The sequence below is a fragment of the Chrysochloris asiatica genome, unplaced genomic scaffold, assembly GCF_000296735.1.
Source record: "Chrysochloris asiatica unplaced genomic scaffold, ChrAsi1.0 scaffold00045, whole genome shotgun sequence".
In the NCBI taxonomy this organism is placed as follows: domain Eukaryota; kingdom Metazoa; phylum Chordata; class Mammalia; order Afrosoricida; family Chrysochloridae; genus Chrysochloris; species Chrysochloris asiatica.
In genome coordinates, this window is record NW_006408563.1 from 11,103,405 (window position 1) to 11,116,037 (window position 12,633).

General features: G+C 40.5%; 1 protein-coding gene across 2 annotated transcripts in view; it reads right to left on the reverse strand.

The window, feature by feature from the left end:
• Window positions 1–12,633, reverse strand: part of SPATS2L (spermatogenesis associated, serine-rich 2-like) — a 187,426-nt gene that overhangs the window by 56,017 nt on the left and 118,776 nt on the right. For both annotated transcript variants that reach the window (XM_006861995.1, XM_006861996.1), the window contains 2 exons: window positions 11,863–11,912; window positions 9,249–9,495 (listed from right to left, as the gene is read on the reverse strand). In XM_006861995.1, coding sequence (XP_006862057.1) covers window positions 9,249–9,495; window positions 11,863–11,912 — 297 coding nt within the window. The remainder of the gene's footprint in view (window positions 1–9,248; window positions 9,496–11,862; window positions 11,913–12,633) is intronic.

Below are 12,633 nucleotides of genomic sequence, written 5' to 3' on the forward strand. Positions count from 1 at the left end.
ACCGGGCAGGGTTTCGTTCTGTTGTGTATAAGTTCGCTATGAGTTGGTACCAACTCGATGGCACCTAACAACAACAAAGATTGATAGTTCAAATCCACTAGTTGCTCCCTGGAAACCACCCTATACAGGGTTGCTATGAGTCAGAGCTGAATCCACAGTATTTGACAAAAACAAATAAATTCTTAATATTGCATATCTCCCATTCAAATGACCAGTGTGATTTCTGTCTCCTGACTGAAGTGATATGCATGGTCAGTATGAGGGACTGAAAGAAGAGCAGTATGGCTGGAGTAGAGAGAACAAACCAGGTAAGGAGGTGGGGGAAGACACAGATGCTAGCCTAAGCTGGGTCTGTAGACCAGGACAAGAGTTTTGGTTTTTATTCTAAGGTAAATTCTGTGTTTTTAAGAGATTACAGGATAGAGAACGGCTTAGAAGGGGACAAAAGTAAATGCAGAGAGATTAACGACTAGACTACGATAGCAGGAGAGAGAGGATGGTGGTTTTGGTAGGAAGGCAGAGGGAGAGGCAATAAGAAATGTACTCTAGGAGTATTTGTAGATGAAACCCACTAGGACTTGGTGATGAGTTGGACACAGGGATGCGAGACAGGGAGATGTCATGATTTATACCTAGATTTCTGGCTCGAACAACTGGATAGATGGTATTCTATGTGTAGAATACTACAAGAGAATCAAGACGGGAATGGAAGACCATTGGTCTGTTTGGAGTGCTGCTTGAGATACTTTGAAATGTCAAAGTAAAAGTTGAAATCACAGCTTGGAATTTAGAGAACAGCCAAGATGGGAAAGATAAATAATTAAAGATAAGGTATGCTGAAATGATCTAAGGAAAGAGTATATGTTTTATACATGAGAGGATTTGGGATCAACTCAGCCCTGATGCGCTTCAACAATTAGCAGCAGCCAGGTAAAGAAGAAATAGAGAAGAATAAAGACGTTGTGGGGGGCGGTGAAAGTGGGGAGAGGAGAGAATGCGCCACAATGCTGAATCCTGCTGAAAGGAAAAGTTAAAGTAAGGGTTAAAAATGTCTTTTAGATATAGTGGAGGGAACTATAACAGCTAAGATAGAAGAGCCAGGAGAGGAGTAGATCCTTTGAAGCCTCTAGATTGAAATGAAGAAAGATGTCAAGACACATAGAAAACTCCAAGGAATGGTGGGTCTACAGAAGCTGAAAGGAGACAAGACTTTCTCCAGAGCCGGTGCACTGAATTTAGACTTCTAGTCTCCTAAACTGTGAGAGAAAAAAATCCTAGTTATGGTATTTCTGTTATAGCAACATTAGATAACTAAGAATTCGGTACCAAGTAAGTGGTGTATTGCTCTAACAGTTACCTAAAATGTGGAAGCAGTTTTGGAATTGGATAATGAACAGAGGCTGGAAGAATACTAAACTACCTAATAGCAAAACCAGCCACTTTGTGGGAGAAAGAGGAGGTTTTCTGCTCCTGTAAAGTTTTATAACCTTGGGAACACTATACAGTGTTGCTGTGAGTCAGAACTAACTCGATGGCACTTCACAACACCAATCATTTTCAGTACTATGGAGACCACAGGTAAACTTACTGAGAGAAGTTTCTTTGAAGTGACGGGGCTGTAAATCCTAGTAAGTAAGCTGATGAGTGAGAGAGAGACCAGGAAATGTGAGTTAGGATAACTCGCTTTAGATGTTATAGACTTATGGTCTAGCAATGAAGAACATTACAATCATTGTATACCTTGATTGGCATTTATTTCATCATTCTGTTTCATCATGACAGTAATTAGCAGATATTCAGAAGAGTCAATAACTTTGGAGCAGTGACCAAAACCAAATAGGTTAACTCAGCAGACAACATGACAGTTCTGTCTTTTCATAACTACTTTATCCAATACAAGTTCCCTTTAGTATTTCATTCAAGTCCTATGAATGATTAGCTTGAAGGGCATCCACTGGAAAAAAATCTTAGTTTTGTTTGCAATGTTTCACAAGTTCTCATATGCCATTTAGTACCTTTGTTGTAGTTAAGTGCTGTCGAGTCGGTTCCGACCCATAGCGACCCTGTACAGGGTTTCCGAGGGTGTAAATCTTTATGGGAGTAGAAAGCCTCATCTTTCTCCCGCGGAGCGGCTGGTAGTTTCGAACCGCTGACCTTAAGGTTCGCAGCCCGATTCGTAACCACTACGCTACCAGAGCTCCCATTTAGTACCTTTATGGGTTTATATATATTAAAAGATCATAGATATTAAAGTCAATGAATCAGATTGTCAATGTCATGAAGTATGCATGTTAACTTGATTTGTTTCATTGTCTTATTCCCTTGAAAAATAGGCATAATTCTTATTACATTTTAATAGAGTTAGTTAGATCTTTATTCAAAGTCTTAAAATTAATTTAAAAAATTTGTTCTTCTATATTTTATTTCATTAACTCTGTAACTGAAATTACTGGAGTAAGGTATGGGTGGTGGGAAGTTTTATGAAGGCATGAGCTAGTCAAAGACGAGTACTTTTTGCTGTAGTTTTGCAATTTTCAAATAAAAAAGAGCAAGAAGAGGGCCTGGGATTCACTCTGTCCAGGTGACAGGAAAACACCCAAGGGCTTTTATGTTTTCAGCACCGGCCTGTCTGGTCTCTTCCTGCTTCACCATCCACACAAGGGGAGCAAACAAGGCTCTTAGCCAATGACAGTGTAACTGAAGGCCTCCTGACTGTAGCCTCCAACAATTCACACACAGTGCTGCTTGAAGTTGAGGTTAAGACTGAACAACACACACCTATGAGTGGGAGTTAAGAACAAGATGCTAAAACAATAATTAAGGATGCGTGAGAATAATGAGAAGTTGTACTTCGGTGCTTTAAAATATCAACTTAAAAATAGATGCTCATATAATGTACTTAATGCCAAATGTACATATTGATGAAGTGTTACATTTTTAATTAAAAAGAGTTTAGTGGTTATGACTCTTCAGGGGTTTTTAGCTGAGGTCCTTAATTAAAGTTCAAATAAAACACTGACTTGTTCAGAACTCCACAAGCTGCTGTGGGAAGACCTGAAGTGAAGTATCAGGGTCTCAGTTTGAACGTCTCCTCCTCAGATACTGAGGTCATGTTATGACCTTACCTGAAGTCACTGCACTTTCTGTCCCCTCTCCAGGCCCTTGCTGCATTCACAAGATTTATCATAATCTATAAATTCTGGGTAACTCCATTGTATTCTGGTTTAGTATGCACCATTCTCCACCCCTCCACCCCTCCCCTGCCACACACATCCAAAATAGAGTATAAACTCCATGGGGGCAAAGTCTTGTTCACATCTCCTAGAATCATTCCTGGCACATGTACTCCACCACTATGAGTCAATTCCCACTCATAGTGACCCTGCATAGAGTTCCCACAAGAACAGAAAGCCTCATCTTTCTCCAGCAGAGCTGTTGGTGAGTTTGAACCGCCGATCTTGTGGTTAGCAGTCCAGTGCTTATCCTACAGCACTACCAGTTCTCCTGGCACACTCAGATGCTTAAAAATAGTTTCTAAATGGGTCAATAAATGATTTGCGGGTATCGTATGTGCCTGCTGATGTCGGTGCCAGCCACTTATCATCTCATTCATGGCTCACCAAAGACTTGTAAAGTTGAAGCTCTATTTTTTAGATGAGGAAATTAAAACACAGAGGGTTAGCTTGTCTGGGGTCACACAGTTACTAAGTGACGAGACCAAGATTTGCCTGCACCATCCTCACAATGGCTGTGTTTGGGCCTACTGTTGCTGTCACTGTGTCCATCCATCTCAATGAAGGTCTTCCTCTTTTTTGCCGCTCCTCCGCTTTACTAAGAATGATGTCTCTCCATCCTGGCTTCAAAGGAGCTGTGTGGCTATACTTCTTCCATGACAGACTTGTTTGTTCTTCCGGCAGTCCATGGAACTTTAAATATTCTTCTCCAACACTGCAACTCAAATGCGTCGATTCTTCTATAATCTTCCATGTTCATTATCCAAGTTTCACATGCATATGAGGTGACTGAAAATATCATGGCTTGGGTCAAGTGCACCTTAGCCCTCAAATTGACATCTTTACTTTTTAGCAACTACGTTGTTGTTGTTGTTGCTGTTAAATGCCATTATGTCAGATCAGATTGAACAGGGTTTCTGAGAATTGACTGGGGGTTTTAACCATGGACCTTGTGGTTAGCAGTCCAGTGCTTATCCAACAGTGTCAACTAGGCACCTACTGTTGTTGCTGCTGTTGTTAAGTGCCATCGAATCAGTTCTGACCCATAGCAACCCTGTGTAAGGTTTCCGAGGAGCTGCTGGTGAGCTTGAACCACCAACCTTGCGGTTCAAACCGACTTTGCAGTCCAATGCGTTTACCCATGGCACCAAACCAGGGTTCTAGAAATCTATCGACTTCAGCAAAACATGGTGAGACTCATGGTGCCAACAGAACGCAATGCTGCCTAACCCTGCTCCACCCCCATGGTTGGTTCTGGATTAGGTAGCTGTGTTCTATACATAAGATTGTCATTTTCTGATGCTCAGAAGTAGATTGGCCTTTTTTCTTCATCTATTTTCATCTGGAAGCTCCACTGACAGATGGTGGTGGTTATGCATGAGCTGGATAGAGCAGTAACAAATAATCAGGGAAACTGGGCCCTAAGATCATAATGTGACCTGGCCCCTGCAAAAAACATTAACACTACCTTTGGTAGAAATAAATCTTGATCTACTCCTAATCTAACTTTTTGTTTGGATCCAGGACAATCTTGATTGGATTATGAAAAAGATCTAATTTGAGTGTTATTAAAAATTCTGAGATTAAGGAAAAACGATTCAAGGCTTAAAGACATAATTTTGTACTAAGTTTAAACCAAACTCCTAAGCTACATGCTGACACGCAGCCTAGTCCCACTTGACAGTGTTCTATTTACAGCCTGAATGGTGGTAACTTTGGTGGCTATTTTTCATGTTGGAAGTCACACTAACACCCCTGAACCACCTGCATATATCTTAAAGCTAATTTTTCCCCTACCAGAAAATGATTCTGTTTAAGACTTTTAAAAGAGAAATCCTGAATGTCAAGGTGTTATAAAAAGATAAAACACACGCAGCACATGTTCACAGTCTGCTGCCCAGCTGGGCATTCAGAGCAGGCCAGTTTCATTACTGGAAAGCTTGATAAATGCTCCACCGCTGGTAGAGCAGAGATTTCTTTTAGGCTCATACTGTGAACCCACTCAAATACAGAATATCATTAGACTGCTTTGTTATTATTACTTTTCCTTAATTTTTCAATTATACATTTTGTGGGAAGTTAAAGAGCCCATGGTTTTAGCAATAACTCCTGAATGGAAGCATTAAATTACATGGATTTGAGTCAGGCTTTCTTAAACCACAGAGAGTGGTTTTCAGGGTGTGGGCTGTACTCTCAGCTCTGCCCCACAAGAGATAAGACCCCCTGGTCTTCTTGGGCTATAAAATGCAGACAGGCTAGTGGGCCACTCCCATTCTTTCTGGTTCCAACATTCCACTCAAAATGAGGTGAGAATGTCTAAGGCCTTACACTCCTCTGTGAAATATCTAATAGAGGCCTCAAGATTTTCAATAGATCAAACAATCCTTTTAAAGGTATTTGACAGCTTTGGTATCAACTTCCTTTGGTGTGTGTGTGTGTGTGTGTGTGTGTGTCTGTCTGTCTTTGGGAAGAAAAAATGTCTAGCTGATTTTGTTGTTAGTAGTTACAAACTCATTTAAAATTTATGATCATAATAAGCGGACTGCTAATGAAGTTAACTGTCAACCAAGAGGATTCATTTCCTTTAGCAAAATACATCTTCTTTATCATCATGTAGTCCTGGTGTGGTGCTGTAGGATAAGCACTCCACTGTGAGGTTGGTTTGAACTGCAATATTGGTGGTTCAAACTCACCAGCCACTCCTCAGAAACTCTACACAGGGTTGCTATGAGTTGGAACCGATTCCATGGCACTCAACAACAACGACGACAACTTTCTTTAAAAGAAAAATTAACATATAGCATAGAGATTTGTACTAAACCAGTAATATTAACAAATAATACCAATGCCTTTATGCCGAACTTGCAAAACTGAAGGGATCCAGGAATGATTCTTTGGACAATAAAGATTTCTTCAGAAACAGTCTGCCATTAATGTTTACAAAAGCCCCCTTGTACAGACAAGTTTGCTGATGGGTACTTAACTTTCAAGGCCGCTATCTACTGTGAAATGCAGTATACTGCTTTTGCTCTAATGTCATATACTTGATAGAGTTACTGAAATTGTTTTAGGAAGGAGGTATAAATTATAAGTAAATGAACAAATATACGGGCTAGGCTTTTAGTCTATGATTGATACCAAAACAGCAACTTGAATAATTAGATTTGGAAAGTAATTCATGTGAAAGCAGTAACAAGTAAAGTTGGGAATCTGCCACTCGATTATTTAATTTCTTTCTCCTGTAGTGGCGATAAATCAAAACATTCTCCAAACTCTAGGCATAATAAAAATTGAATTAAAGAATTCCTGGAGAATTCTCTATTTCAAAGTGGAAATGGGTTCTTGTGTTGTTGTCATTGTTTGCTTGGTTTCCAGAACTCACCATGTGGTAAGGATTAATCTGAGCAACAGCACTCTCTATTGATGGAGTTGTTAGGCAATGTGCTGATGAAGAAAATGAGGGCTCTGTGAGCAACTGAGGAACTTTCGAGAGTGTTGCATAGTGTGCTAGCTATTTAAGGCTCACTACATCCTGCACATGGTATGTGCCATCTCTGTCCCCTCTTCTAGTTGGAACTTTTCCTGGGACCATTTCTATTCATCTTCAGATTTTCAGAGGATGGTACTGCCTTATACATTGGAAGCATGCAAAACACAAGCGTGTTCAGTAAAGACCTTCCTACTTCTCTCTACCTACAGCTCCTCTCTATTTCCTCAGTCTTTTGGTCCTCTAGTACCCATTACTCTATAACATTTTCTTGGATCACCCAAAGGTGGCACCTCCCTTCCTCAAACCCTAAATTCACTGGTGTCCCCACAGTCTCACGTCTTAAAGGATATCAGAATGTGATTCCCTCAGGACCTAGACTAAGTTCTAAGAATCTACTATGGCATCTGGTAGAGTGCTTTGAATGGAGGGGCACTTTGAAAAAAAAACAAACCCTGATTCAGTAAAGTCAGAGTTCTGTAACTAGAAGAAGGACTTTGGGAAACATTTAGTGCAGGGGTTCTCACTGACATATACCATCTCTTAAGGGGCAGTTTGAAAATCTGAAGCCACATGTAAAAGATTTATCAAACTGATTGTATGTGTGTATGTCTGTGTGTGTGGTGCGGGTGTGTGTGTGTGTGGGGGGGGGCGGAACAGAGAACTTACAATTTCAGGACTACTCTGCACAACTAAGAATTGTCCTGTGTCTTGAACTTTCTTATGTCCTCCTGGACAATCATAGGGTTATTTTAAACAATTATAATTAAGTGGTCCTAGATCTTTCCATATAAACACAAAGTATTTTTTGCACAATTTTACTATACCTTACTGTATCTGTACTATGGTTGGAGTCCAGGTAGCCTTTGACTGTTAACCACAAGACTGGTAGTTCAGACCTACCAGCCATTCACTGGGAGAAAGAGGAGGCTGTTTGCTCCTGTAAAGATTTACCATCGCACCGAGTCTACAGAGCAGGTCTACTCTGTCCTGAGGGTCAGAACCAACTCATGGCAGTGGGTTTGTGTTTTTGATTTATACTTATGGCATATAGAATTCTTCCAAGAGTTGTCACCACTTTGAAATTCACACCCCTGACCATGGCAGCAGTAATGGTATTTGTGTTGACAACCACACCCCTGTGTCAGTCTGCCTTTGCCGTGGTCCCAGTCACAGCGATGCTGTGCACACATAGAAATCTACTTATGTGGACCTTACTTCAAATGTCAGGGATACTGACACAGTGTCCACTTCTAAGTGCAAAGTGATTCCTTGTAAGTGGATGTGAAGATATGGCCACTTTATTAGGTCTTCTATTTTAAGTTTTATTTTATTGAAATTCTGTTTCCAGCTAGGTTATATTACCTATGGATTTTATTTTATGATTTGTTATAAAAAACAGGGCCCTGGTTCATACACTGTTGAGAAACACTCTTCTAGTAGTTTCTTTATTTTACAGAAAGGAGAAATGAAACACTAGACATGAAATGTTGCACCTGGCTACCTAGTTGATTCTGAAGTAGCCATCTGTAGATTAATTCATGTATAGCTACAGTACAAATAACAATTATTCCCAATTCTAACATCCTGGAAGATTATGTCTGGTCACATAAAATACCAGGAATCAAAATAATTTTGTCTCCTCTTTAGAAAAGGAAACCATTTCCTTTTGCCACCTATTGTTGTTGTTGTTAAGTGCCGTCGAGTCGGTTCCGACCCATAGCGACCCTGTACAGGGTTTCCGAGGGTGTAAATCCTTACGGGAGTAGAAAGCCTCATCTTTCTCCCGCGGAGCAGCTGGTAGTTTCGAACCGCTGACCTTAAGGTTATTATCCATCCCTTATCCAGGAAGATTTCAGCAAACGTGGCTATAAAGAGGATTTCTTTAAATAGTAATTTCTATTTTCCCCGCAATCCTAATACAGATTGTTGTTAGGTGCCGTCGAGTTGATTTTTGACTCACAGAGAGTCTCATGTGACTGAGGAGCAGTGCTTTATAGGGTTTCCTAGGCTGTAATCTTTACGGATGCAGCTCACCAGGCCATTTTCCTATGGAGATGCTGGGTGGGTTTGAACCACCAACTTTTGGATTAGCAGTTGAGCACTACCTAGGGATGCTGGGTTAGCAGTTAGCAACAATTGCACCACCAGGGATCCTTAATACACACTGTTGTTGTTGTTGTTAAGTGCTGTTGAGTCAGTTCCGACCCACAGCTACCCTGTACAGAGTTTCCGAGGAACAGCTGGTGAGCTTGAACCACTGACCTTGCAGTCAAATGGCTTTGTAGTCTGGTGCCAGGTTATTTTTTAAAATCCTCTGACTTAGTGAGGGTTGGATTGAGTATTTATTCTTCAGCCTCAGTGTGATAGTAGAGAGCCCCTCATGGCCCCTTTCCGCTATCCTGGACGAGGCCTGGACTCAGTGAGACTGTCAGAGAACAACCTTTCACTCCCAATACTGCCAAGTGCACCAGAGGCTGCCAATACATCCTTGGCTTCCCAAGCAACTGTGCTTTAGAATTACTCACCTGCGACCCCACGAAGTGCCTTGGAAGGCTCCTCGAGTATGGAGATTTTTTTCTCACGTGGGAGAAGGGTGGGCTTTTCGTGGGTGGAGTCGGTGGACGAACTGTCCTTCTCATAGGCATGAGCGTGGCCGTTTTGTATCTGCAGTGCCTGTGGTTGCTGGGGTACCACATCTGGTCTCTCTGCTTTCTCTTTAGCCTCTTTGTTACCTTGATGCTGCTTGGACTTGCTTCTTTTTCTTTTATTGTTCTAGAAGGAGAAACAAAGGAGAGGATACTGCCATTCAGTTCAGACCTTGAAATGAAAGTTGAAACTTGGGAGGTCAAAAGAAGATCTGTTAACTTCTTTTTTGCTCATTTTGTTTTCTGGCTGTTTTAGTTGTATGGGCAAAAACACCTAGATCTTTATTGACCATCTGGATTAATCTAAATATCTGTGTTATACAATAAATTGTATCAACCTTTACATCATAAACATAGTAAACCAAAAGGCTCTCTTAAAAGGAAAAACTGGCAAGGAGTGGCTTAAATAGCTGAGACATGATTTGAGCAAACTGAGGCTCTTCATAAGTGAACAGTAATACAGTAAAACCTTGTGTTAATTCTGCTGGGGACTGGCTCCAGTTTCTTAAACTGGCGATGGTAGTGGGTGGGGAGGATAAAGAGTGGCCCAGTAGAGAAAGGCAGGGCAGCTCCTTCTTGCGAAACAACGAATTAGAAGGTAGGTCCCCAGAGTCCACATTAGGTCTATGAACTGGACATTAATAACCAAGCAAGCAGCGTCTATAATCACCCCCATCAATATTTAAGCTGGAGCAGACAACCAGGTAATGTTGATCAGGGTTCCATGTGAACTTGGATTTGCAGCCTGACCCCTGGATCTTTCAGTGCTAGCTGCAAATCTTTAAGCTTCATTTATTTATCTGAAAATAACACAACACTGCCTTTTAGACAACTAAACATTTTTAGACCCCATTTATCACAATATGGCAGGATTTCATTATATCGCTCCTAAAATGGTCCGACGGTGGATAGATGATAATATAATAGAAATTAAGAAGATGTGGTTCCTAATCATGCATGCTTTGATTATGTACCTGGTGATAGTCAATATGTTTAATTAGTATGCTTAATTAATCAGTATGGCACAGGCTCAAACCCATCAGAACAGAAGCTTGGCCCATCAGGACAGACCCTGTTCCTCCTATTGCATCAATGAGCACCAGTGTAACACCAACTCTGGCTGCCTTTGTCCCTTCAACATTTTGAAAAAAACCCCATAAAAAACAATTGTTTTCCCTTTTCATTCTCATCTCACTCCTTTTCTTTTCCTTTCAAATCATAATCGGGCCTTGAGTCAGGGCTGCTGTGGGTGAGAGATGTGTGTGCACCTCCTCCCCGAGGCTCTCCCACTGGCTTCTGGCTTCCAAGGCCCGTGTCTACTGGACTGAGGAGACTTGTTTCCTACTGAACTCTGAGAAAGACACCAAGTAATGAGTTGGGCCTACAGTTGCTTTCAGCTCATTTTTCACATCGGAGAAATTTAATACACAAACTGCACATCTGAAATGTTTCCATGTAAGTGTAAATACTACCTTTCAATCACTTGCAAATCATCTGCATCTCCCAAAGAAGCCTGGGAAGCTATGATTAAAGACAGGCAGGGATGTCAAAGACAGTGGCATTCAAAGGTTAAGATAATCTCATAATTCTTTATTATTCTACACGTAAACTAGGAGGAGAAAAAAAAGGGAAAGGATGATTCTGGCCATTTCAGTGATCTCAGGATTTTATGAAAACAATGTGGCTTTTTGGTTCAAAATCTGTTTCTCAGGCCTATGATCTTCCCTCCTTGTAAAGAAGAGACTGGGATGTGAGAACCTTGATTACCCACAACACATGGTCTTGCGGAGTGAGAGTGAACTGGGGTTTGGGACAGACTCTGGGGAAAGAGAAGCTGGTTTTTTATGATGGCCATGGAACAGACTTCAGGCCAAGAGCATCGGCTCCTTTGCCTATGGAAGGTACTGAGCATGTGTGAACAATTAGGACGCCTCTATGCTGAAGAGAGAACAGTATACACTAGTAAGCAGGCACATTGCCCAGGTGCCTGGAAGTCAAAGCAAGAGAAAATAGTCACAATTATTTGAATTGTGTAGAGCAAAATCTCCTTCCTACTTTCAAGGAGCAGTCTACTGATGCTCTCTAGAAGGGAAAGTAAGTCTCTCAATATGGTTTTAAGGCATTTTTTGGGAGCTTTTCATGTGTCTGTAAGACACTTCTTAATTTTTTCCTTTGGGCAGCAGGATAAGTTTAGGCAAGCTGACATCTTGGAACCTATGAATTCCTGGCTGGGCCCCCTTAAAACTTACAACAAAACAAAACAAGTATCTCTGAGGCTTCTTAAGTACATCTGGTGACTAAAACATGAAACAAACAGTAAGGGAGTTAGTAGTGAGAGTGGCTGGTAATTTAACAGAGTCACGAATGCGGAAGTGTCCTGGGTGCACAGGCTAATGGAGTTGAAGGAAGCAGAACATTGGCAGCCTTATTAAACTGATAGCTATGAAGACTTTGATTGAAGATGTTACTAATTTACAATCAATATTAATCTTACCTTCTTTTTGCCTGTCATATTCCATTCTTTTAGAACTTGAATTGCACTGCCTAGACAAAGACAAAGAATCTTCACCATACATTCATATAATAAAACACCACACAAAATTCATCTCTGTTTATCCATCCTGGTAGTAATTTTTTTTTCTTTTTTTGCCTTTTCATTTGTTTTGTTACATCCTGCCTTAATAAAAAAATGCCAGTTTCACTTTTTATTTCCCAGATTATCATTTAATTCACTGCATGATCTTAGTTTTATCAATATATTAAGTCCCACTACCTGAAACTTGCTTCTGTATCACTATGTTGTCTTGGAGGAAATGAAATATATATTGAGAATATTTTGATAGCGTCATTGCTACAGGTAGAATTAAAAATGTACTGTGTTATATATGAATAAAAACATACCTATAATCTTCTGGGTCAAACATGAATTTGGAATTATTATTAGCCACATGAATCATCCCTTACTGATTGACCATTCCTGTCTTTGTACTCACTGTGTTTACAATGTATAGCACGCTAAGGGGGGCAGATTAGATGATGCTGGTTCTGTTGTACTCAGTGTGGATAGGGGTGGATGTGTTCTTTACCAGCTTCTACTTTCAAACAAAAGAAATTCATCAAATGATGTGTTTAGTTCAGGTTCTATCAAATCCCACCTTGTCACATATGTATGCGGAATCATTCTGATTCAGAGGAAAAACCTAACCTAATTAAGCTATAAAGCATTTTTTAGAGAAATGTTTAATCACTGGTCAGAAACAATGAA